This window comes from Tripterygium wilfordii, chromosome 18 (assembly GCF_013401445.1).
Source record: "Tripterygium wilfordii isolate XIE 37 chromosome 18, ASM1340144v1, whole genome shotgun sequence".
Classification (NCBI taxonomy): domain Eukaryota; kingdom Viridiplantae; phylum Streptophyta; class Magnoliopsida; order Celastrales; family Celastraceae; genus Tripterygium; species Tripterygium wilfordii.
In genome coordinates, this window is record NC_052249.1 from 11,371,227 (window position 1) to 11,395,045 (window position 23,819).

At 38.6% G+C, this 23,819-nt stretch overlaps 3 protein-coding genes across 11 annotated transcripts; all 3 read left to right on the plus strand.

Moving 5' to 3' along the window:
* The first annotated feature begins 996 nt into the window (after positions 1-996).
* On the plus strand, positions 997-12,201 carry LOC119984601 (protein STICHEL-like 2). Of its 9 annotated transcripts, none has more exons than XM_038828629.1 (13): positions 999-1,488; positions 2,033-3,687; positions 3,771-3,990; positions 4,662-4,844; positions 5,105-5,326; positions 5,455-6,145; positions 6,674-6,728; positions 6,873-7,631; positions 7,723-8,033; positions 10,141-10,415; positions 10,595-10,682; positions 11,241-11,413; positions 11,799-12,201. In XM_038828629.1, the coding sequence occupies exons 2-8, from the start codon at positions 2,125-2,127 to the stop codon at positions 6,945-6,947; spliced, it is 3,009 nt and encodes a 1,002-aa protein (XP_038684557.1). In that variant the 5' UTR covers positions 999-1,488; positions 2,033-2,124; the 3' UTR covers positions 6,948-7,631; positions 7,723-8,033; positions 10,141-10,415; positions 10,595-10,682; positions 11,241-11,413; positions 11,799-12,201. The 9 variants fall into 9 exon arrangements, with proteins under 9 accessions (XP_038684559.1, XP_038684557.1, XP_038684558.1 ...); XM_038828630.1 differs by having other exon boundaries at positions 7,792-8,033; XM_038828631.1 differs by having other exon boundaries at positions 997-1,488; positions 6,677-6,728; positions 6,873-8,033.
* Positions 12,202-12,598: 397 nt separating this feature from the next.
* On the plus strand, positions 12,599-18,496 carry LOC119984603 (MA3 DOMAIN-CONTAINING TRANSLATION REGULATORY FACTOR 1-like). Its single transcript, XM_038828632.1, has 4 exons — positions 12,599-12,911; positions 13,054-13,302; positions 16,095-16,189; positions 16,366-18,496. The coding sequence occupies exons 2-4, from the start codon at positions 13,083-13,085 to the stop codon at positions 18,178-18,180; spliced, it is 2,130 nt and encodes a 709-aa protein (XP_038684560.1). The 5' UTR covers positions 12,599-12,911; positions 13,054-13,082; the 3' UTR covers positions 18,181-18,496.
* Positions 18,497-19,213: 717 nt separating this feature from the next.
* LOC119984217 (DNA-(apurinic or apyrimidinic site) endonuclease) lies at positions 19,214-23,738 on the plus strand. Its single transcript, XM_038828060.1, has 9 exons — positions 19,214-19,563; positions 20,690-20,782; positions 21,318-21,462; positions 21,812-22,013; positions 22,414-22,492; positions 22,650-22,711; positions 22,916-23,002; positions 23,154-23,257; positions 23,379-23,738. Exons 1-9 carry the CDS (start codon positions 19,318-19,320, stop codon positions 23,450-23,452), a joined length of 1,092 nt encoding a protein of 363 aa, XP_038683988.1. The 5' UTR covers positions 19,214-19,317; the 3' UTR covers positions 23,453-23,738.
* The last annotated feature ends 81 nt before the right edge of the window (positions 23,739-23,819 follow it).

Consider the following 23,819-nt stretch of genomic DNA (forward strand, 5'->3'; position numbering starts at 1 on the left):
AGTGGGTTGGGCTGGGCTTCATTTAGGCCCAAGGGTTTAAAGCATAGTTGGGAGTCCACGTAACACAAAACCCACCAGTCACACAAAATTAGGATTTATAGCCTCATGGGCCCCACGCAACAATATGACAAGCCTGAAAACCAGCATTTAGTAGGGTGAAGAAGACGGGAGCTCGCGGAAGAGAGGGAGCTGGGAGAGCAACATTGATGTGACATGCCTGCCTTGATAGGCTCTTAGGCTAACGGCGAGTCACAGACTGTGTATCATACTTTATTAATTCACTGACTTTCGCTCTCTTTTTACAGTCTTTTTGTCCAGAGCTCTCAAATCAATCGCTGTTTTTATTATTTATTATTATTTCTCAGGATAATTTTGTTTTTAGTTTTATAAGATTTCTAGATTCCACTGATTGTCTTTGTCTAGAGAGTCTAATACCAGCTAGGTTTTCGTAATGGTGGCATTCCTTCAGACAGAGCCAACTTAAACCACTGTTGCGAGAGAATGAAACAATAAGGGAAGGCACGCGTCAGTTGATGATTAGTCGCACTCGAACGCCGGCCGTGCGTACTTTAAACGTACAGCCCAGCCCCGTTCTACTGTAATAAACTAATAACTGTTTGCGTACGTAGAAAAAGGCAAAAGGGTGCGTAGCATAGCATACACAATCTATCTACCAATCTATGGTCAAAATCCCGGTAGCTTTTGAAAAAGTCGATTGCCATAACTGGACCTGCTTCGGCTTCTCTGCCCTTCCAATTTGGTTTCTCTCTCCTCTTTCTCTACTGGGGTGTTCCGCCATAAAGACTATCGCAATCACACCCCACTCGCCTTGCTGTACGTGACGTCTATTTCACTGCCATAATTTTCTTTCAAGGACAAAAACAATGAATATTTTCCATATTTGATTTTAGTAATGTTGATTATATAAATTATTATGGATCAGTGGAATTGTATTTGAGAGAGAGAGAGACGTGACAAGCAATTTTGAACGCATGGGTAGGTATGCACAGGCTGTTCTGTAGAATGTGCGACACGCGCCATGACGACTGAGGGGGTGGTGACTTGGTTGCAGCTTTTTTGCTGCACAGATATTAAAACTAACTTGGAACCGGCGAATGATGAAATTACGACAACACCCTCAAAGTCGGCTCTTTGGTCGAGACCACCACACTCTCTGTCACTCTCCGCCAGAAGAAACAAGAGATTCTGATAAAAACCAGACATTGACAGGGCAAATGGCATTCGCTCCTCCTTTATTATCGCCCTCTCTCATCACTCCCATTTACTCTTTTGCCATTCTCTCCTTCCTCAACGTCATCACCCTCTCTCTCTCCCTCCCTTCTTGTGGATTTGGTGTGGATTATTCATTTACTCTCAAGAGTACAAACTGCTCAACCACCCTGACCCCAGTTTCAGGGTTAGGGTTTAGTATCCCGCCTTTTGCGCTACCGGTTCCAATTTCGATAGCTTCGGAGTTTGTTATTACAGGTTTGGGTTTTTTCAACTTTGTCGTTACACATTGTTTGTATTTTACTTGGGTAATATTTTATGTTTACCATGGCCTATGTAGTTTGAATTCAAGAACCCTCTCTTTCTCTCTCTTTGGACTCTACAGTTGTCCCTCCCTCACCATGGAGTCTGAACTCTGTTATTATTCTCTGTTTTGAGCCTTGTGAAGGAATGTGATAAGGAATGGGAACTAGCTCAGGCTTTAGTTTTTAACATTTTCATGCTTATAGAGGTGTAGACTTTGTTAAAGGTAAAGGAAAGGAATCAACTTTCACATTGTGTGACATACTCTTTTTCTGTACTCTTGGACGATGAAAGCGACTGTATTGCTTTTTGGTGATTGAAATTTATTTATGCTCTCAAGTTTATTCTTTTTAATATTGTTTGCTAATGGTGAATAGCTTTGATGAAAATGAGGAGATTCTTTAATGTTTGGATTATGGGTGGAAGTTCTATAGAATGGAGTATTTGAAGGCTTCCTCATTTTTATCTGTGTTAAAAGTTGTTTATTTCTCTATTTCAGGTTGATTTTGCTGAACCTCTTAATGGATGTTGAAATTTTATAGTCAAAGCTTCATATAATTTCAATCTTGAATTTTGGACTTATTGTTTAAAATGACGGATGGGATGCGGCATTCTGTTGATATTCCTATTTGTAGAACTCTTGTGGCACTTAGGAGAGTGAAGTCACTGAGGGATCCATCAACTTCATCCGCAAGTAAATTTTCTGCTTTAGTTGACAATCTCAATTGGGAAAATTCAGGTAATAATGGGATTACGCTGCAATTTGGAAGTGATTTCCATGGAGGTGGTTCTGATCATAATGGTCACTTGAGACCAAGAAATATAAGTGTAAGTGAACGAATAGAGGAACAAGTTGATGATTTTGATTTGCGTCGCAGTTTTGGAAAATCTAGGTTGACTTCACGTGAGAATTCATGTTGGGAAGAAAATGTGGATGCTATTACGGTGAAACAGGTTGAATTAAATAAAGATGAAGTTCATAAAGACAGAAGTTTGAGCGAGAAAGTTTGTGGGAATCGTAGGGATGAAGGATTGAACTTAACCTGTGTTATGCCTATCAGTAATCCTTTGGAGGATGTAGATTCATCTACTGCATTAGATGCTTCAAAACAGAAATCCCCCTTAAGAAATCAAGTAAAAACATCTGGGGCACTAGGTGATGTTTCTAGTCGTGTAGGTAGTCCATGCCCATCCACAGCGACAGGTGATGCATTGTCAAGTTTTAGCACACCGTTATTTGCAGATGAAGATGTTTTTGATAACAATCGTGCCGGTTGTGGGATTGGCTGCTGCTGGGCAAGAACCCCAAGATTCCGAGAATCAAATCCTTATAGTGATGTGGAAGACCATCCCTTATTATCTAGTGATGTAAATGAGACGGGTCATTTCAGGCAGAGAAATTGGAAACCAACTAACAAGGACATCACTCCATATTCAGAAACTCCAAGGAGTTTGAGCCAGAAATTTAGGCCAAAATTTTTCGATGAATTGGTGGGGCATAATGCAGTGGTTAGGTCTCTTTTGGGTGCTATCTGTAGAGGAAGAATAACTTCCTTGTATCTTTTCCATGGCCCCCGTGGTACGGGCAAGACTTCTGCCTCTAGAATTTTTGCTGCTGCATTGAATTGCCTCTCTCGTGAAGAGCAGAAGCCATGTGGCATATGCCGTGAATGTAATATTTTCTTTTCTGGAAAGAGCAAGGATGTGAAGGATGTGGATTCTGTGAGAATCAATCAGAATGAAAGAGTAAAGTCCCTTATGAAGAATGCGGTAATCCCTCCAGTTTCATCTCGCTTTAAGGTTTTCATTGTTGATGAGTGTCATTTGTTGCATGGAGAGACCTGGGCAGTAGTTCTGAATAGTCTAGACAAACTTCCTCAACATGTGGTTTTTGTGATGATTACTTCTGAGCTGGACAAGTTACCACAAAGTGCAGTGACGCGGTCGCAGAAATATCATTTTCCAAAGATCAAAGATGCTGATATTGCAAGCAGATTGGGAAAAATTTGTGTTGAAGAGGGTCTTGAATTTGACCAGGTTGCTTTGGATTTCATTGGTGCTAAATCTAATGGTTCAGTTAGGGAGGCAGAAATGATGCTTGATCAGCTGAGTTTGCTCGGGAAAAAAATCACAATGGCTTTGGTCTACGAGCTTGTAAGTGTGGGGATGATGCTCTGTAAGTATTCCGTTGCTCTCTTTTCATTTCAATTGTTGACAATTTTCTGTTGTTGGTGCAGATTGGAATTATTTCGGAAGAGGAACTACTTGATTTGCTAGATCTGGCTTTGTCTTCTGACACTTCAAATACAGTAGTAAGGGCCAGGGAGCTGATGAGATCCAGGATTGACCCTATGCAGCTCATGTCACAGCTTGCAAATCTAATCATGGACATTCTTGCGGGTGAAATTGAAGAAGATGATACTGGAGCCAGAAGAAATTTCTCAAGAAGGCATAATTGTAAGCATTACGGCTATTTAAGGTCATGAATCTTCAAAACAATTTATATGGCATCTGGTGGATAGATTGCATAAAATATATACACGATAGATAAATTCCTTCAAAGAATTGGTAAAATAGCTTGTTTGACATGTAACTTGACAGTATCGCTTGGCTTATGTACTGATGAACAGTGTAGGAGTAATTGGACGATTATTTCATGGGAGTATTAATGTGGAAAAATATTATCAAAGGAACCTTGCATGCAGAATGTGGGTTATCTTTAATGCCATGCCTTAATTGGAAAGTGCATACCATTTCTTGTGATTAGAGATTTGCCGCATTCTTCTCTGCAAGATCTTTAACATCTTCACTCATTCTAATTGTTTGGGGAATGATTTCATGCTGTTTCTTGAGTTGTGTGAAGAAAGATATTATTTGTCCTCCATATGACTTGCTTGGCTACTATCATGTTCCATATTCTCTTCATTTGTGTTCATAAGTTTCCTTGTGTTTCATTTCTGAAGTTATTGAATTGTTTCATCTATCATCAACTATTACCCTAGAAATGTGTCGTGTTAAGACTCTTTGACCATCCTCATTTCTGACATTCCCCCTTGTTTTCTGACTTATAATCTTCTCACTTTCTTTATCTCTATGTTATTGTATAATGTGCAATATTTTTTGTGTAGCTGAAGCGGACATGCAGAAATTGAGTCATGCTTTGAAAATACTGTCTGAAACCGAAAAGCAATTGAAGGTGTCAAGAAATCAAACCACGTGGCTTACAGTAGCCCTACTACATTTAAGCTCGGAGCCTTCTTTATTGGATACAAATGACTTGAAGTCAAGTTCAAGAACTGCACATGAGAGAGGTTACTATGACTGCATTTACTCTTGTTTTCTTTGTTAAGGAAAATAATTCTATTACACAGCATCCAAGCATGCACACAAGAATATTACTTTTATATTGCTCGGCTGATAATAGTTATGAGTTATGTGGGTAAGGCTGCATACATCTGCCTCCAATGTGAGAGTTGTGTGCCTGAGGAATTGTTTACCTTTGACATCTTCTGGGATTTAAGGGTTAATTGAATGGAACTTCAATATTGAAGGTTGTTTTGTTCTGGTGCAGATGGTGCTTGTTGCATCACTTCGTCCACCGGGGAGAGCTTGAAGCCTCTTGTCCCTTGTTCACGTGGTGATGACAATAAGCCACAGAAGTTAGGATTACAGGAGAATTGTAAAGTAACATTGGAATTAATTTGGAAGAGAGCAACAGAGTTATGTCAGTCAAATTCACTCAAGAATTTTCTGAGAAAACAAGGGAAGCTGTCTTCAGTTTGTGTTAGTCAAGGTATGCGCAAAAAATGTGTTTCTCCAGCAGACTGTATATTCGTACTGAAAATGATTGAGAAAAGGAAAACTTTTGAACACAATAAATTGATTTACACATAACATGTAAATGGCTCTCGTCTTTATCAGGTATGGCAATTATTGAATTGGAGTTCCACCGACCTCATTATGTATCTAGGGCTGAGAAGTCATGGAAAGTAATAGCAAGTTCACTTCAGTCAATCTTGGGCTGTAATGTGGAGATTCAGATCAATCTTGCACTTTGTCCCGATTTAAAGTGTTCTAATGTGAAGAAGCCAATTTTCAGTTTTCTTAGTTGTTCCCGTAGGATGCCGCAGAAGCTACGTTTAAATACTCAACATGGTAGTGAGTCTGACATTTCTGATTATGCCTCTGGAAAGCCAATGATTACAGAGAGGTCCATTTTAAGTTGTTCTTCTGATGTTGGGTGTCAAATGCACCATGGACTCTGTCATGGAATGGAAAGCACGAAGGCTTTGAGAAACAGTGAAGGAAATTTACTGAGCACAGGGAGAATCTTGTTTCGGAAGTCACCTCAACAAGATACGCAAAAGTCTCACAGGAATGAAGTAGATTCCCAGAAGGAACAGGGAAGCAGCCTTGAGTGTCCAGAGACAGAAGATCAGCCAAATTGCTTTCCTAGGATTCTGAGGTTGCGGAAGAATTCGTCGGACACTTCCCAAATGATATGTATGGGTAACCAACAACAAAACGAGTTGGCATTATCGATCTGTGACCCTGATCCTTACATTTTCTGCCCTAGCTCAAACAACTGCATTGACAACTCCAAGGAGCATGGGTAAGAGATCACTTATACATCTATTTTCTTTGTATTTCTTTTCATTCTTTGCAAATACACTACTGGATATGTGAATGCATGTAATCTTGTGTATATCGGTTTTATTCATGACTCTTGACGCGAATAGATTATTAATCCCCGACTGAAAAGGAACTCTATACCTAATTTGAAGTTGCATACAGAAATTAAGACGACCACAAAGTGTTCCTTGAATATTGAGGAACAAAAGTTTCACACACTGGACAAGACGTTTAGCTGTAGTATGCTGTGCCTTAATAGGTCTTGTTGAAGCATATACGCTGGGAATGAACAGCATACCCATGTTATGCCTTATCTAGGCTTCATGCCAAGAGATGTTCATGATCCTGAATCCATTTGAAATAGACCGATTCTTTGTTCTTTGCTCTTTTTTTTTTTGATGAATAACATTGTTTGTTGTTAGACTGACTGATTCTCTTTTACTGACATTCATTTCCTCATCCCATTGTAATCCTTCAATATCAATAATCCGTCTATTTTCTTTTCTAGAAGGCTCGAGGAGAACGCGCTTTGTTGGAGAACCCCAGCAATTCCATTAAACAAGGTAATAGTTTTGTAATGCTGCATCTATCTCTTGTAGATGTATTGTGAAAATTAGTTAGGAACAGAGAAACGACTCAGAGCACAACAACAATAACCAATGGCCTCCCATGGATGACCTAACCATGTATTGTCATTGTTTTCACAGGCTTTACAGCCGACGAATCAACCACAACGATCGTCCTTGATTCACCGCGTTCTTTCTTGTGGTGCTGGTAGATAATTTTGCAACCGAGGGCGCTGCCCTTCTGGAAATTCTATGACACTCAAATCTCTCTCATTCTGTAAAGTACGTATCTTCATTTGATTTGTCTTGGTTCCCAAACAAGTGGAAAATTTTCTCCTGTAACCATTGTACCAAGGACAATTGCTTCTGCAATTCAAGAAGGGGAAGACGACTGCATGGCAATTCAAGAGGATGGTGGGTTCAGTGAAAGCCTATGCCCAAAGATCATCCATCTTGCGGTGGGCCTAAAACCCTAATTAGTAATTATTACAAACGTAGCCCATTAATCAATTTTTTATTTTATGTAAGGCCGTAGACAGGCAAAACTCAAAAGTTTCCTTGAAAGTGGGCTTAAAACCTTAATCATCACAAACGAAACACGCTAGAACCCATCATCGACCCAAGCTTGTTACGGTGGTCCACGTTTTTTTTTTTCCCGAAGACTGGAAGATGTGCAAAGAGATCCCAGTTAAGTTTGGATTAGCTGAGAGATCGAGGCTTTGCTAAATCAATGGAGCGAGAACACGAGCGTAAGAGTTGTGCGCTCTAACTTGGTCATCGAGGGAAGCCCTCCATTGGCTGGCTAGGATCATCGTTGCTACCGCCGTTCACCATAATCTCCACCTTCAGATGCATCTACACGCTCCCGCAATGGCACTCCGGATTATCAGAACGAATTAGGTAACTGTTAGAAAAAAAAGATGCGAAATCATGCAATTCAATGGAGCGAATGTTATAAAGTCTTGTGTTTCTTTAATTTCGCTTTTGAAAGGGCTCGATGTAATTGGAGCATTGGTTGTTAGAAGCTCTAGCTCTAATTTCGAAAGTAATGCTTCTGAAGCTATCGGCCACTCGCGTAAATTGGCAAAGCTCTGCGATGGAGAAAATTCGGATGGACAAGAGATGATTGGGGCTGTTGCGGACGTTAATTCAAGAAAATTCGGAAACCCTCCCAAACCTCAATCTGTTAAATCTGTTATACATGAAGAAAATCAACAAAAGTTTGTTTGGGGGAGAGGTTGTTTGCTCGATGTGAACTCCCAATTGGGTTGCCATTCTATTATTCAATAAACAATCAATCCGGTACATCTTTTCCTCCTTCGGACTCCTTTATACTTTTGCAATGGTTTAGTTTGCTCTCCACAGTAACATGAAACTTTAGTTGGTTCTTTGTTTCATGTGTTTAGATCCGAGGGTTGTGGCTTCTTAAAATTGTAATTATTTTAAATATTTTCTGTGATTTCAATTTGTAGCTCCCTTAGCATTTCATGATGGCTAATTAGTTCCACACTTCCACTGCTGTTGGGTTCTAAGCCAGATAGTGCTAGGACTTCCGAATTTTTGGTAATGATCTGCAAGAAGTTAATAAATATGAGTAAAATGAATATTTATGCAAGTTGGAGGACCCATCTTTGGTTATTGAGGACAGTGGCACGTAGCTAATGGGAACCTTAAGTAAATTTTAACCTTTGGAGACTATGCGAAGCGATGTCAAGAGTTATTTTGTGACCCAACTTGTTCTGTTTAATAATGCTTCCCAGATTTGTTGTTGACAGGTTTGTCACGGTGTCATAATTGCATTGAGGTCATTCTTTGTAGCTTTTAGTTTTTATTCTACTGTGTATTGATAGGTGTGATAATACCTATTGTTTTTGGTAGGAATCTCCCCCTCTTAAGCTTCATTTAAATAAATAATGAGTGTATTTATGTTTTGATTTGTATTTTTTGATAGGTTGATTGCGGTTTGGATAAAAAGTGATGAAAAAAGGGCTGAACTGAAGAAAATGTCCACCGACCTTCGTGTGTTCAAATACTTATAACTTTTTGTCACGTTATCGGAATCAAGCGAAATAAAAGGCATTGGAAACTAGACATCTCAAGCTTTCCGTAGACGCTAAAATCGTGCAAATCGGACGTCGTATGGAGATTTTGGAATCATTCCACGCCTAGGCGCAATATTTGTGCACGCCCAGTATCACTTGTGCACGCCCAGTCCAGCGAGTTGGGGCGTGAATTTGAAGTTGTGCACGCCTAGGATAGCGCCTAGGCGTGCGCCTAGGCGTGCGCCTAGGCGTGGTGCGCCTAGGCGTGAATACAACGCGCCTAGGCGCACAAGACAGTTTTTTGGGATGTTTTAATTCGCGAACTTGCCGAGCCGCAGGACACTTTTAGACCTAGAATAGAATTTCTGGGGAGCGAAAGCAGAGGGGGAGGCGACTCTTGGAGCTAGGAGGAGAGATTCTTCAGCTCAACTTGGATCTACTCAACTAATTGGGTTTATTCATGATTTTCTCATCTCTCCTTTTGTGTTTTTCTCTCATTATGTGTAACTAAATCACTTGTGCCAAGGCTAGGTTGAAGCCTTGGGTTTGATGACTTTGTTTATGACTTGATTTACATATATATGAGTTGATTTGGGTATAAATCTTGTGTTTCTATGTTTGATTGCAATTTCTTCATGCTTGTGGTGTTTGGCCAACACTTTAGGTTTTTGGATGAAATTGTTTGGAGAATTTGCTTAATATGTCAAGTAGATTATGCTTCTTGAAACACTTGATTATGAATGTGTCTCCCTTTAATTAGGTGACAATTTGTATGAATTCTAATCTCCATAGACCTCCATGAATTCCTATGCATGTTTAGACCAATAAGATGGCTAGAATGTATTTAGGAAGATCCGACCTAGACCAATAAGATGGCTAGTAATCGATTTTAGGGAGATTTGGCTTAAGTGCGCTAAAACCGACTTAGGTACGGATTCGTTATGCCCGAATTAGCAAATATGTGTGTGAATTTGTGTCATTGCAAGTCATTTCCCAATGGGGATTCCAAAGCCTTGGTGTTCATCTCATATTTGTTAAATCATCTCATTTGCATTAGTTGCATCCTAATTCTAAGAAAATACCAAAAACACTTTGCTATTTGTTTGTCTTAGTTTAATTACCCAACCAAACAATCTTGAGTTGAACTTTACTTTTGTTTGCATTGTTCATACGTACATACAAATATACATTTGGATTAGATATAACACCGTCTCTGTGGATTCGACCCTTGCTCATCATTGTGTTGTAGTCGCCGACTAGTACACTTGCTAGTAAGGTTAATTTAGACCCAACATGTATTTGCATGTGTGCATCAGATAATGTTTTGGTACATTTGATCATTCATGAGTATTGTTATTGTTTCTTAGATGTGGGAAGAGCATTCTCCGAGTGCAACTGAAGCAATTGTAGCCTAGTTTTTTAATTCACAGGTTGCATATATGGTAGAAACGATAAACAAAGTCTATATGGAAATACCTTAATGTGTCATTCTTCAAGGGAGGGAATGGCTTTTGACAACTACAAGGATGTGTCGAGCATCACACCTTCTGGTGAAGATGTGCCGGATTCTGTTGTGAAAGCGTTAACATGTGTGAACATTTGTTTGAAAAGTGAGTCTGCCCCAGCATTGTTTTCTGTAAAGGTAAGGAAAACATGGTATATAACCGTATAAGAACTTTCTAGTAGCTGACAATTCTTTTGTATGAGCGATGTAATGATAGTTTTACATTTGTTATGTAATTTGTTGGATATCACTCAATGGAGAAAATGTAGCATAGTGCCTGGTAGCATTCAGCATTTGTGACAAGTTTTATTGTTTAGAATGCAGATATACTCCAGGTAAGTGGTTTGCTTAATACTTCAGAAAAATCTCCAGAAACCAGTGCACCCGTTGCAGCATGTATTCCAGGTATCAACATTGGCCATCTGTTTACTGTAAAATAAGTTGCATTTACAATTATTTCAGTGAAAAAAGAGGTAAAATAAAATTTTAATGACGATGAGATAATTCATAACAATCAATTGTGATAGTGAATATCTGAGATAGGAAAATAATTTCTTACATCCAGCATTGGTCTCTGGTGGTAATTGTCCATAATTTACATAAATGCCAGTGGTTGGGGATGATCAATGGATGTTGGCTAGTCACTAGTGAATTGTGGGCAAACAGATAATGGTGGATCATTCGATTTCATTCTCAAAAATACGTTATCCTTCTAAAAAACCAAGTTGTTTTCTGAATTTAGACCTGGATTTACATTACCTGGGAAATTTTTTCTTTGAACTATTTTCCTTTTTCGCATCAGATGCTGGAAAATCCAGAATATATTTTCCTCATATTGTTTATTTTCCTTGCAAAAAAGACTGAAATTATTAATCTCGTAACTTACCAGATTGATTTTTAGTCCGAAACACGTTAGATGATATCTAAATTTCTTTTGATGGGAGTTAAATTATCTGCTTTCAGGTTTGGAAGAAGCAAGATTTCAATCGCTGAGTTTAAGTTAGAAGTGCTTTGCTATGTTATCGAAGTAAAAGCAAAACACGTGTTGGCATGATAGAGGGCTAACCAAAATGTTGGCCTATGTATTTCAAACTAGTAGATGAGCTGCAGTAGACATGCTGGGGTAATGCTTTCAGGTAATGGATTCCTCTCTCTCTCATTTGTAGTAAATTGATTATGTTTCGACGTTTCGTCCTTCTAAGCATGCAGATACATTCAGATTGGTAACTGAGTTTCTATCTTTCATAGTTAAATCTCGATTAGATATCTTTATTGGGCCGGTCAAGTTTCTATTCTATATAACATCATAAGGAAAGACAAATGTCTCTGAAAATCTAGCATGAGATTATAACAAATGAATGTGAAATGGAAAGAAATATACTTGAAGAAAAAGAGCGCTGCCAGCTGCAGCTTATACCATACAGAAACATTCTCTATCGTTGTATATCCGATTAAATTTCCTACAGTGACTGACAAGTCGCATCCCTACTTTGTTTATCCGAGTCATATTATTGTTCACAGGTTTCACTCTTTCATGCTGGCAATCTGAAGCTTTTAATACTTGCATTATGCTATCTGAGGAGCTTGCATTAGCGATCACGGAGAATTACCATACGGGTGGCTTGGAGGATGTTTAAATGTGGGATAGCTGTGATGCATACAATTTCATATGGATAATGTGGGGCATGTGGGGTTCACGATTTCACATGGATCATATGCGTCCATCTCAACATTTGGAATAGCTCAGATTCTTAGCATTTTCATTCCATTTTTATTATGTTTTCGTTCTGTATTTGATATGTTTGTTCTAGAGAGTGCACTTTTAGCCAGGGTTGCTTAACACAACACCTTTGCCCTAGTTGTGACAATTCATCTTTTTAGAAAAAGAGCCATGACAATAAATAATACTATTTGAAGGTAGCAATTATTAGCACTTCGATTCATAGATTGCAATTTTTTCTTTAAGAGTAGGAAAGAGTTGTTGGAGATTGAAGAGTTGTTATATTTCCATACCCCCCTTTCCAAATATTATTACTCTCCATCAATTTTATCAAAATTTTAATACAACAAGTAAGTATCAAGCATATCCAAAGCTACTTAATTACACTTAAAATCCAGAATGGCGTTTTTTGTAATTAAACCCTGATTAACCAAAACCCTAAGCCGGTTGTTTTGTAGCCGGGTGGAAGCAAGATACATGAACCAACACTGACTGCCCTCACCGTCAATGGCACGTGTACGTAATATTCTTAGAAAAAAATAAAACCCCCCAATTACGTGTACTCGTAACCGGAGGCCGTAGCCTCCCTATATATTGATCCTCTATTCTTCACTTTCGTCCTCATCCGTTTCTCTCTCTCGCACTCTGGATTGAGATAGAGACACTCGGAATACTAGCACTCGAATTCGGATCCACTGAGTTTGCACAGACCGGAGATATTTTCTTCGGGACTCGCGATTGGATCTTATTCGTCTTCTGGTTCGTGTTTTCAAGGGCTAGTCCGGCCTGACCTGGAGTTCGCATTTGGAGATCCGGTTGATTCTCCTGTCTTGGCCCGGATCTCGAGCCAAGCACAGAAGAGTTGGATTCGGATTTCAGATTCAATCGCCTCTTCGAGTATACAAGAAAAAGAGGTTTTTTATTTGTTTTTGTTTCTTATTTGGATTTTCTTGCAATGTTAATCAACTGTGTGAACTTTAGGTCTTGTTTTTGTTTCTTCTACTGCTGCTTCACGGTTCTTGTACGTTCTAATCCTATGCTCTTTATTTCGTTCAGTCTATATTATATTGAATTGTTGGTTGTAAATGGCTTCGGGGGAGGGATTTCTGACGGATGAGCAGAGGGAAGTACTTAAGACAGCTACCCTGAACGTGGAGAGTCTCTCATCGTCCCCAAAATCCCCGCCATCTTTGCTCTCTGAGCATCTATTAAAAGTTTCTGCTGCTGGAAAGGCTCCGACTGCCGGGATTGCTGTGAGGCATATTCGCCGGTCTCACTCTGGAAAATTTGGAAGAGTGAAGAAGGGTGAGTCTGTTTGGTACTCTCCTAATGATAACCACTTTTTGCTAGATTATGAGTTTCAAAGACATGGTGGTTATCCCGTTGCCATATAGTGAAAGATTTGTTTCCATTCTACCTTACTTCTTTAATTGCTTGATATATTATTTATCAGGTTATTTAATAATTTTAACTGCATTTTTTTATTGATTTATTGCAAGCTTTCTTTGTTGTGAATCTCGGAGTTATTGAATTCTTGTTTTCCATGATCCTTACTGGCATATCTGGACTCTAAAGAACTGTGGATGTTGACCAAAAGATGAACTTAATGCTATACTCGTCTCCACTCCACCATTCTTTTTCCTTCTACCATGATCGCCGGTTACTATATATTTGAGATTATATTTAGGTGTTTATTATACACCAGTGGATGCCGTGTGTGACACTTGAAATGATAGGATAAAAATTGAGATTATTTGATTTAGGAAACAAAGATATGATATGAGAAGTTTGGCTAAAATGGATCAGGCATGCACAACATATACGTGGTGGATAGAGCCCAAAATACGGATGCAAGTAGGATTAGTGGAGTGTAGCTTTTGGATATGAGTAGATTCACACCGATTTCTTATGATTTATGTAGCCATCCCTTACAGAGTTTGGGATACAGGTTTTGGGATGATTACGACAACAATGATGTGTTGAATTGTCTTTCTGAATGCATGTGTTGAATTTGTCTTCTGTAGAATGGTGTTACTGGAGTCATTTTCAATCTTTTTGTTCTTGTCCGTCTAGGAGTGGTGGATTTTTTTTTTGTAGTTGTGCATTTGGTTGTCACAATTTTATCATATAGTAAATGGAATATGTTTTCCGTGAGATGCAAGTATTACCATACTGCGTAATTAGCTTTCTACTTTTCATTGATTTCTCATCTTTTGGAGGTTGTGTAAGCTAAGTTGTTTTCAAGCTTCTAGGCATTGCGCATCAACTAGTGGTCAGAATCTTTCCTTTTCTATATTTTTTTCCTTCTCCGGCAAATTCTTCCGTTCTCTTTTCTTTTTTCCTTTTCCGGTCTTTTTTCATGCTCTTGGCTGAAAACAAAAAAGTTGACAGAGATGTAATTGTAGTTGTAAGAACTTACAATAAATATGACCAATACGTGTCAGCAATGGTGGATTTCAAGTTTATACATGTACCTATATCGGAATAGGACAAAGAAACAACGTGTAGGTGATACTGCACAATGCTATATAATACGTACCAAAAAACAAAAGTGACAATATTTGTGCTGATAGATTTCACAAGCAAGCAAATCAAAGCATAAAGGAAAACAAACGTAAAAAAAAATGCGGTCATATATGCATAAGCAAAATCTCTTAGCAGCTCTATTTCCTGTTTTCCTCCTCCGTTTAACTATGAAATCTGAACTTTGCAAAAAAGCTCATGTGGAAAGAGGCAAGGAATGGTCTGATATACCAAACTATATTATAGTTATGCTCTTAGAGGTATGTATAACATTTTCAAAGAATTCATTTATTTTATAATAAACTTACGATGATTGAAACCATATGAAGCCAACAGATATAAATGTTCTCTATGATTAGCCATTTTACAATTATGGATGTAATCATTACTGTGCTGCTTAATTAGCTTTTTACTTTTCGAACATGTAGTTGGTTGTCCTATATTTGATATTGTATTGATTTGTAATTTTGTAATATGACAATTAGGTCGTGCTTGTACAATTGTATATTTCATTGTTTATGGCATATTTTTATTTTTTGGAATAATTATAAAGCTTCCACGTTTGGCTGTGGCATGGGGCCTGTTTTTACTGAGTGCTTAGAAGTTATAGTGCAGAATAGCTGAATATGATTATATAATGAATAAACGTTGAAAAAAAGGATGGATGGGAATGGGATACATCATAGGAAAAACCAGTGAAGTCTTGATCTTATTTTGTGTTTTGAGCAAACGAGCTGTGCAATATTGCTGCAGTCTTGAAGCGCCTTGATATGTTAGTAGTATCAGTGGAAACCTGAATATATGTGCACATCCTCCTTTATGAATGTATTAACTTTGCTTTAAATTTTCCGGTGGATTGATTGGTTGGTTATGTGCTAAGTCTCTCCTAATTTGTTACTGGCATACATAACTAAATAACAAACCTGGTGACTTCTTATATAGCAGAAAGATCATTTTGTGCCTTCTTACATATAACAGTTGGGGTTTCTGTTTATCAGCTGCTGGTCTTGAGTTTGTGATAACTTGAAGGTCTTTTTTGAAGGGATAATATGTTGCCCAAAAAAAAAACTCTCATTAGGGTTGATTTTGTGCTGAAGAATATGATGGGGTTTTTATTTGGTCATTTTCTCTGGCTGTGAATGGTTTTTAAGAAAGAATCATAGACTTCTCCTTTGAAAAATACGTTGTTTCTCTCGCTCTAATAATATATCATCCTTGTTCATTTTCAATACTTGACATGTTGTTGGGAGAGATTTGTATAATGCAATAAATAAGACAAACCAATCTGTCATATAAAAGGAGTTCGACATCTGACTTTATCCTTAGTAAAGTCAACCCGTAATTTGCTAGAAATTCATAAAAAAACACTCTACTATGAATAAGATTGTCAGATGTACCACTCCTCTAAAGGCTTGTTAATTCATCTTCTTGTTGGTTTTCTCTGATTCTTCCAATTTTATGCGAAATGAGTTCCTTGTGCACATTCGATTCTGACAGTGTCATTGGTTCTGTGGATCGATGATTTTCTCTCTTTCGTGTTGCTAATATGCTTTCCTCTTAACTAATGGTAACAGATGGTGCTGGTGGCAAGGGGACATGGGGGAAACTGCTCGACACTGATGGTGAATCGCAGATTGACCGCAATGATCCTAACTATGATAGTGGAGAGGTAAAAGTCTTATAATCTGATCCATCTCTCCCATGTGTTATGCAGGCCTTTTGGTTAGGTGCAGGTGGTATATGGTGGTAGTTTGTTTCCCCTAGGAACTTGTTATATTTTATACGTATGATTTTGTTTTTATTTTGAATATTAATAGTATGCTCTCCTTTCATCGTTGCTTGCAGGAACCCTATCAGCTTGTCGGGGCAACAATCTCAGACCCCTTGGACGATTACAAGAAAGCTGTTGTCTCCCTCATAGAGGAGTATTTCAGCACTGGTGATGTGGAAGTGGCATCATCTGACCTTAGAGAACTTGGGTCAACTGACTATCATCCCTATTTCATCAAGCGGCTTGTTTCCAGGGCCATGGACAGGCATGACCGGGAGAAGGAAATGGCGTCAGTTCTGCTTTCAGCTCTGTATGCTGATGTGATAAGCCCAGCCCACATTAGGGATGGTTTTGTCATGCTTCTCGAGTCTGCTGATGATCTTGCTGTTGACATATTGGATGCAGTTGACATTCTTGCTTTGTTCCTTGCTCGTGCTGTGGTGGATGACATCCTTCCTCCAGCCTTCCTCACCAGAGCAAAGAAGACACTTCCAGAATCCTCCAAGGGATTTCAAGTTATTCAAACTTCTGAGAAGAGCTATCTCTCAGCTCCTCACCATGCAGAGCTGGTAGAGAGGAAGTGGGGTGGTAGCACTCACATAACAGTGGAGGAAGTCAAGAAAAAGATTGCTGATCTATTGAGGGAATACATTGACTGTGGAGATACATTTGAGGCATGTAGGTTGATAAGGGAATTAGGAGTTTCATTCTTCCATCATGAGGTTGTAAAGAGGGCTTTGATCCTTGCTATGGAGATTCGAACAGCAGAGCCACTAATAATGAAGCTGTTGAAAGAAGCTGCTGAGGAGGGTCTAATTAGTTCCAGTCAAATGGCTAAAGGTTTTGCCCGGTTAGCGGAGAGCCTGGATGATCTTGCCCTTGATATCCCATCTGCAAAAACCTTATTCCAGTCACTTGTCCCTAAGGCTATCTCTGAAGGGTGGCTTGATACTTCTTTCACAAATTCCGGTGAAGATGGAAAGGTATGCATAGAAGATGAGAAGCTGAGGCGGTACAAGGAGGAGGCAGTAACTATAATCCATGAGTATTTTCTCTCATATGATATTCCTGAACTCATCAGGGGCCTTGAAGATCTTGGGGCACCTTCATATAACTCTATTTTTCTGAAGAAGCTGATTACCCTTGCCATGGACAGGAAGAACAGAGAGAAAGAAATGGCATCTGTTCTGCTTTCTGCTCTTCACATTGAAATTTTTTCAACTGAAGACATGGTTAATGGCTTTGTCATGCTTTTGGAATCTGCGGAAGATACCGCACTGGATATTCTGGATGCTTCGAATGAGCTTGCTCTATTTTTGGCCAGGGCTGTGATTGATGATGTCTTGGCGCCACTGAATCTAGAAGAGATTGGCAGCAAGTTGCCACCAAATTGCAGCGGCAGTGAGACGGTGCATATGGCTCAGTCACTCATTGCTGCCCGTCATGCTGGCGAGAGGATCCTGAGGTGTTGGGGAGGTGGGACCGGCTGGGCTGTAGAGGATGCAAAGGACAAGATACAGAAGCTACTGGAGGAGTATGAAAGTGGAGGGGTCGTGAGTGAAGCTTGCCAGTGTATCCGTGATATTGGAATGCCTTTCTTCAATCATGAGGTGGTGAAAAAGGCCTTAGTCATGGCAATGGAAAAGAAGAATGACAGGATGCTGGATCTGCTGCAGGAGTGTTTTAGTGAAGGACTGATCACTATCAATCAGATGACCAAAGGGTTCACTCGGATCAAGGATGGCCTTGATGACCTGGCTCTCGATATTCCAAATGCGAAGGACAAGTACGATTTTTACGTGGAATACGCCCAGAACAAGGGGTGGCTCCTACCATCCTTCGAGTCATCTGTGGCAGAAGCTTCTGCAGCCCCGGCTTCAGCTACTTGATAAGCACATATATTTCGTCTGTTGCTTTCATGTATGTTGTTGCCCATTACATGTATTGTCAAATGGCCTTTATGAGCTCCGAAACGAAGGTAGATGAGATGGGATGCTTGAATTCCTTCTGATGTTTTCTTTTTTATTTAGTGGTCGTCTGATGGAGATTCTTATAGTCCCAGCCAATGTATAAAGTTGGTTCTTTGTTCTATTTACATAGCTTTAGGATGCTTGTTGCGTCAAGAAGTATGTTAGATAGAGAGACCGTTATGATGCTGTTTACATGCCATATTTACAGTTAAGGCTGCTCTTTCTGCTTCCAAAAGTCGCAGTTTTGTCATCTTATTTCAGTTTACTTTCCTGTACGCGAAGACAATACTTGGCGGCCTTGATGGGTTATGAATCTATCGTGGTTGATCTCGGACACCGCCATCCATCGTGGTTGCCGGTTGGTGACTTGGTGTAATGGTGTTTGAACTTTATAGTCTTGGACTAGGGCCCCTGCATTGTTGATAATTATTGCACAGCCCTGCCCGGCTGCCCCTAATCCAGTGTTGCCGCCCGCCAATCGGCCAAAGACTAAAATTAGGGGTGGTAAAAAAATTGATTTCGGGTCGTATAATAGCAAATGTTTATGAAAGATTTATATGTTTGAATCTTAATATGAATTGTTTTTTGGATTTACTTAATTAATCAAATCCATATTGGTTTAAATTTGGACAAGTAAATTGGACAATGATCTAATTTGGATTAGGATCAAAACAAGTAAATCAAACAAAATTTATGTGTTTGAACCCGAACTTGGTTTTAAATCTGATAATTTTTTTATTTGGATCAAATTCCGAACATATAATTTACGGGTTTAATCCTAGTCGAACAAATTTAATCATCCGATTCGGATATATAATTTATATAAACTTGATTTAATCCGAGTCATAAAAATTTGATCATCTAAACCGATCCAAATCACACAAACCTACAAAATGGTATTAAAAATGAAGTCGGAAAACCTAAAACAAAAACCATATCCATTACCTATGATAAAATCAGAAGTTCAAAACTACTAATTGAGACTCACTCTCATAAGCAGCAGAGGAGTGTAAAAGGTAATATTCTGCAAGTTCTAAACCTGGAAATCGGAAGAGTATGAAGCGTTTCTTTAAGCCAATAGAGAAAGAAGGCTCCGCCAAGAAAGCTGCTGTGTCTTCTTCCAAAGAACAAGACGATGATAACACACAAATACCAGAAGAAGAAAATACCAAAACGAAAAAGAGAGAGCCGTTGAAGTTCGTGACATGGAATGCAAACAGTTTATTACTCCGAGCGAAAAGCGACTGGCCCCAGTTCTCGAAGTTTGTCTCCGATCTCGATCCCGATGTCATTGCCATACAGGTTACTCAACCTCCAGTGTCTCCCTCTCGCGTTATATTCTGTGACGAGTCCTATTTTAGACCAGAATTGGTGAAAGTTGATTGATGTGCGTGAATGTGAAGTGTGAGTTTTTGAGTTTGATATCTAGGGTTGATTGTCCTTGATGATACTTGCTTATTTGTTGGGTTTGTCTGTGGTCCCTTGAGTTATTGGAATTTGAGTTTTAGTTCTACATACGGTTTTTGAGGTTTACTGCATTTGACAAGCTGTTGCATAGTGGGTATATTGTGGGTTTGTGTATGTTGTTTTTTTTTTTTCCCCTTTTAATTCTAATTTTCATTGTTGTCTTGCTGTGGCAAAGAGTGGTGTTACAAAATTATGAGGACCGAGGGTTTATTCCACAATGCAGTCAAGAAAGAGCGATGAAACTGCTTTTTGGTTGACTGGCAGTCACAGTTGAGTTCTTATTAACAGGAGGGCTTAGGGAGAAAAATAACTGAGGAAAGGCCAGAACTCTTGCTACTTCAGCTTGTACGATTTTCTGTCATTTTTAAAGTTCGGGGTATTTTATGTGTCTATTGTTCTTGGTAATTTGTTTGCTTGACGGTAGAGCTCAAGCACTGTACATTGTTCTGTGGGTCTTCAGTGTAGAATCTGTGGATAATGGCTTCCAGCATTCTGATTAAGTGATGCCCTTCTATTTTGAACTAAATTATGTTTGCTGGATTTTAATATTCTTTTTGGCTCAAGCCGGTTGGTAAACGTGGCACTTTTTTTTGTAGTGATGCTATTTCTAGTTGAAATTGAAGATGTTTTGTTTTTTTTTTTCAAAAAATTTGTGAACAAAAAATGATCTCATTTGTAGTTACATGATCATGTTTCACATGGTAGCTGGATTACATTGGCTAGTACTAGCAAGAGAAACTGTTCCATTTAATTGACATCGAGTGATAAATCAAGTTAATTGATATAACACATTTTCAGTTGCAAAATGTATGTGTTGTTGTTAACACTATAATGGTCTCATTTTCGCTGTGCATCATGGTACTTTGGAAGATGTTTGATCATTTCTAGTTGTTCCATCACATATTCATTTTATTTATAATTATTTTTGGTAAGTGCCAAGCTAATGGCTACTTAATTGTAGGAAGTGCGGATGCCTGCTGCTGGTTCCAAGGGTGCCCCTAAAAACTCCGGGGACATAAAAGATGATACAAGTTCATCACGTGAAGAAAAACGGGCAAGTATTGTTGTTATTGCTAAATGTGTATAGTTATCTGCGTCTGTTAAGCAATATCTTTTGCTTATGTGAACTTGAATTTCTTCTGGCCTCCTGCAATTGCAAATTGATGAGTATAATGCTTCTTTGTTGCCAAGCTATCTTAAGAGTTCCTCTTAGACGACAATATAAGTATAGCTAACTGAGAGACACACCTAATATGCCCTTTAGCTATTTCTTGGAGAATCTGGTTGGAAAAGAATTATAGAGTTTTCTAACAAGTGGAAACTCAATTGTGAATCTTCCGGGACAATTGGCTTAGAAGTCTCTCGTTTTGGATCAGGGGCAGTTGTGACTTTGATAGTTCGCTCTGAGTTAGACTTATTAGATCTTTCCAACACTATTTTGCTATCAAGGGTGGCTTACTGTCCTTGACTTTGAAAATTATTCTCTTTTACATTCAAACAGGAAAGAAAAATGAAATTGCATGGCTGGGTAAAAAAATCTTCATATATTCACTTTGAGTGAGTGATAACCTTTTTTCTCTTCTGTGCAGATTTTGATGCATGCTCTTTTGAGTCCACCATTTGGTAGTTATCAGGTTTGGTGGTCTCTCGCGGATTCAAAGTATGCAGGGACTGCATTATTGGTAAAGAAATGCTTTCAACCAAAAAAGGTCTCGTTCTCTCTGGATAGAAAAGGTATTTTGTTTTGCAATTGAGGTATATTTCTTGTTTTTTAGAGAAAACATTAACCATTTTTGGACTATTGAACTCAGTTGCAGTTATTATTTGAAACATATGTGTTAGGACTTAATGATGATAAAAAAAAAAACCCTGAGATTGTATGCATGCTCATAGACTGCCCAACTAGAGGAACTAAAATAATGTTTTTAGCTTCTACTATTCAATTTGTTTAATGCTGTAGTGGTTTCACATGAATATGGTCTAATCTGATCTATTTCATCTCAGTAGTAAATCATTTTCCAATAACTCCCCTGCACCTCAAAGTCTCAACCTGAAATAATTATATATTTGTCTTTGTTGGTAGCTTCAAAGCATGAACCGGATGGCCGCGTCGTTTTAGCTGAATTTGAGACATTCGATTTGTTGAATACATACGCACCAAATAATGGTTGGAAAGAGGAAGAGAACTCATTTCAAAGGAGACGAAAATGGGATAAAAGGATAATGGAGTTTGTTTTACAATCTTCAAGTAAGCCGCTTATATGGTGTGGTGATCTGAATGTTAGGTGAGTGCTAAACAGTTATTTCCTTTCGTTTTTGTTGGGGATGAGTGGGGATTGGGGGAATCAAGGGCTATAAAATGGCCAAGCAGTTTAAACCATATTTTGATAGAATGCATTGTTCTTAATTCATATTACCCTGTAAGTTGGTGGATCAAGGTGAATCATGTGCACCTTCTTCAATTTCACCAATAAAGAACAAAGGTTGTGCCGTATTAGAGAGTAGAGACCGTAAGGTCTGTATTGCCTTCGATGATTCACTTTGACATTTTTGCTGCTCTTTCATTTCGCTTTTTAAGTTTTTGGAGAAAAAATGTTGATGTGATGATACCTGTTATGCTTGAAGTTGTAAATTTAATTTGTTGAATTACCATGCATCCTTATTCTCATGTCCTGTCATTTGCAGCCATGAGGAGATTGATGTGAGTCATCCAGAGTTTTTCAGCGCTGCGAAGCTCAATGGTTATGTTCCTCCAAATAAAGAGGTATTTGCACTTTGTCTTGACTTAATCATGGACAATTTTAGCATGTGACTTCCGTATGTTTAGGACTTCAAGACAATCTAAACTATGCAGTAATTGCCTCCGTGTTGAGTTATCCAATATTGATATAGCTTTTTTACTGAATTATTTGATGGTGCAGGATTGTGGGCAGCCTGGATTTACCTTGGCTGAGCGGAAACGCTTCGGTGCTATACTGAAAGAGTGCGTGAAGCTTCACCAAAATTTTTGCTGTTTGTGATTCCATATTTATCATTTAGGAGGTTGAAATGAAATTGTTAGGTTGAGATTGGTTCAAAATTGATGATTATGGATTCATCATTCTGGCCTTTTGAGTTGGAAATTTATTTTTGTTTTCTTGTGCTCATTAAGCTTTTGATTATAATAGTTTTGTGGATTATGCTTCAGGGGGAAGCTAATAGATGCATACAGATTCCTTCACAAGGAGAAAGATATGGATCATGGATTTTCATGGTCCGGACACCCAATTGGAAAGTAAGAAAGCTAACTTTTGTGTGGCGCTGTACTTAAAACTTGCTGCTTTAACTTAGTTTCAGAACATTTCCAATAATCAGAATGTATCAGTGTTGGTTGATAGTCTAATTTCTGGTTAAGGGCATCCTGCTGAACAGTAGCTTTCTTGCAGGTACAGAGGGAAAAGGATGAGAATAGACTATTTTATAGTTGCAGAGGAGCTCAAAAATAGGATTGTTAGATGCGAGATGCACGGGCATGGCATTGAATTGGAAGGTGCAAATTGGCTCCTTATTGTACTTCATCTTCTACATTATGAATGGCGTCGTCTAAATTGATCTAATTTTTTGCTCTTTTCCTTTAAGTAAACAGAAATTTGAACTTGTTTCATTTGCAGGTTTTTATGGAAGTGACCACTGCCCTGTTTCCCTAGAGCTTTTGCCAGCCACCCCTGATTCCAAGGAGAGCTAACTTTCTTCACAAAGACTTGTTACCTATTTATCAGTTTTGTTGATTACTGAATGCTATCCATCCCTATTTGGTTAGTTTTGACAAATGCTATAATCTTGAGTGAAATTTATCAATTTACATTGCTGATGAGACTGTTGTTCGATTGATGATTTGATGGGTAGGGTAGGCTTAAAATGGAATAGTAAATTAACTGTAATTGTCATTGAGGGTAACAATTGATTCTGTTTTACCATGGGTATTCATTAGGCCCATTTGGTTAATATTGGAGCAATTGTTGGCTCTTGAATTAGATTTATTTTTTATGTTTTATCTTGGTCTATGTTGTTTGCGGATGATATAATTTTAATGGATGAGACAATATTGAGAG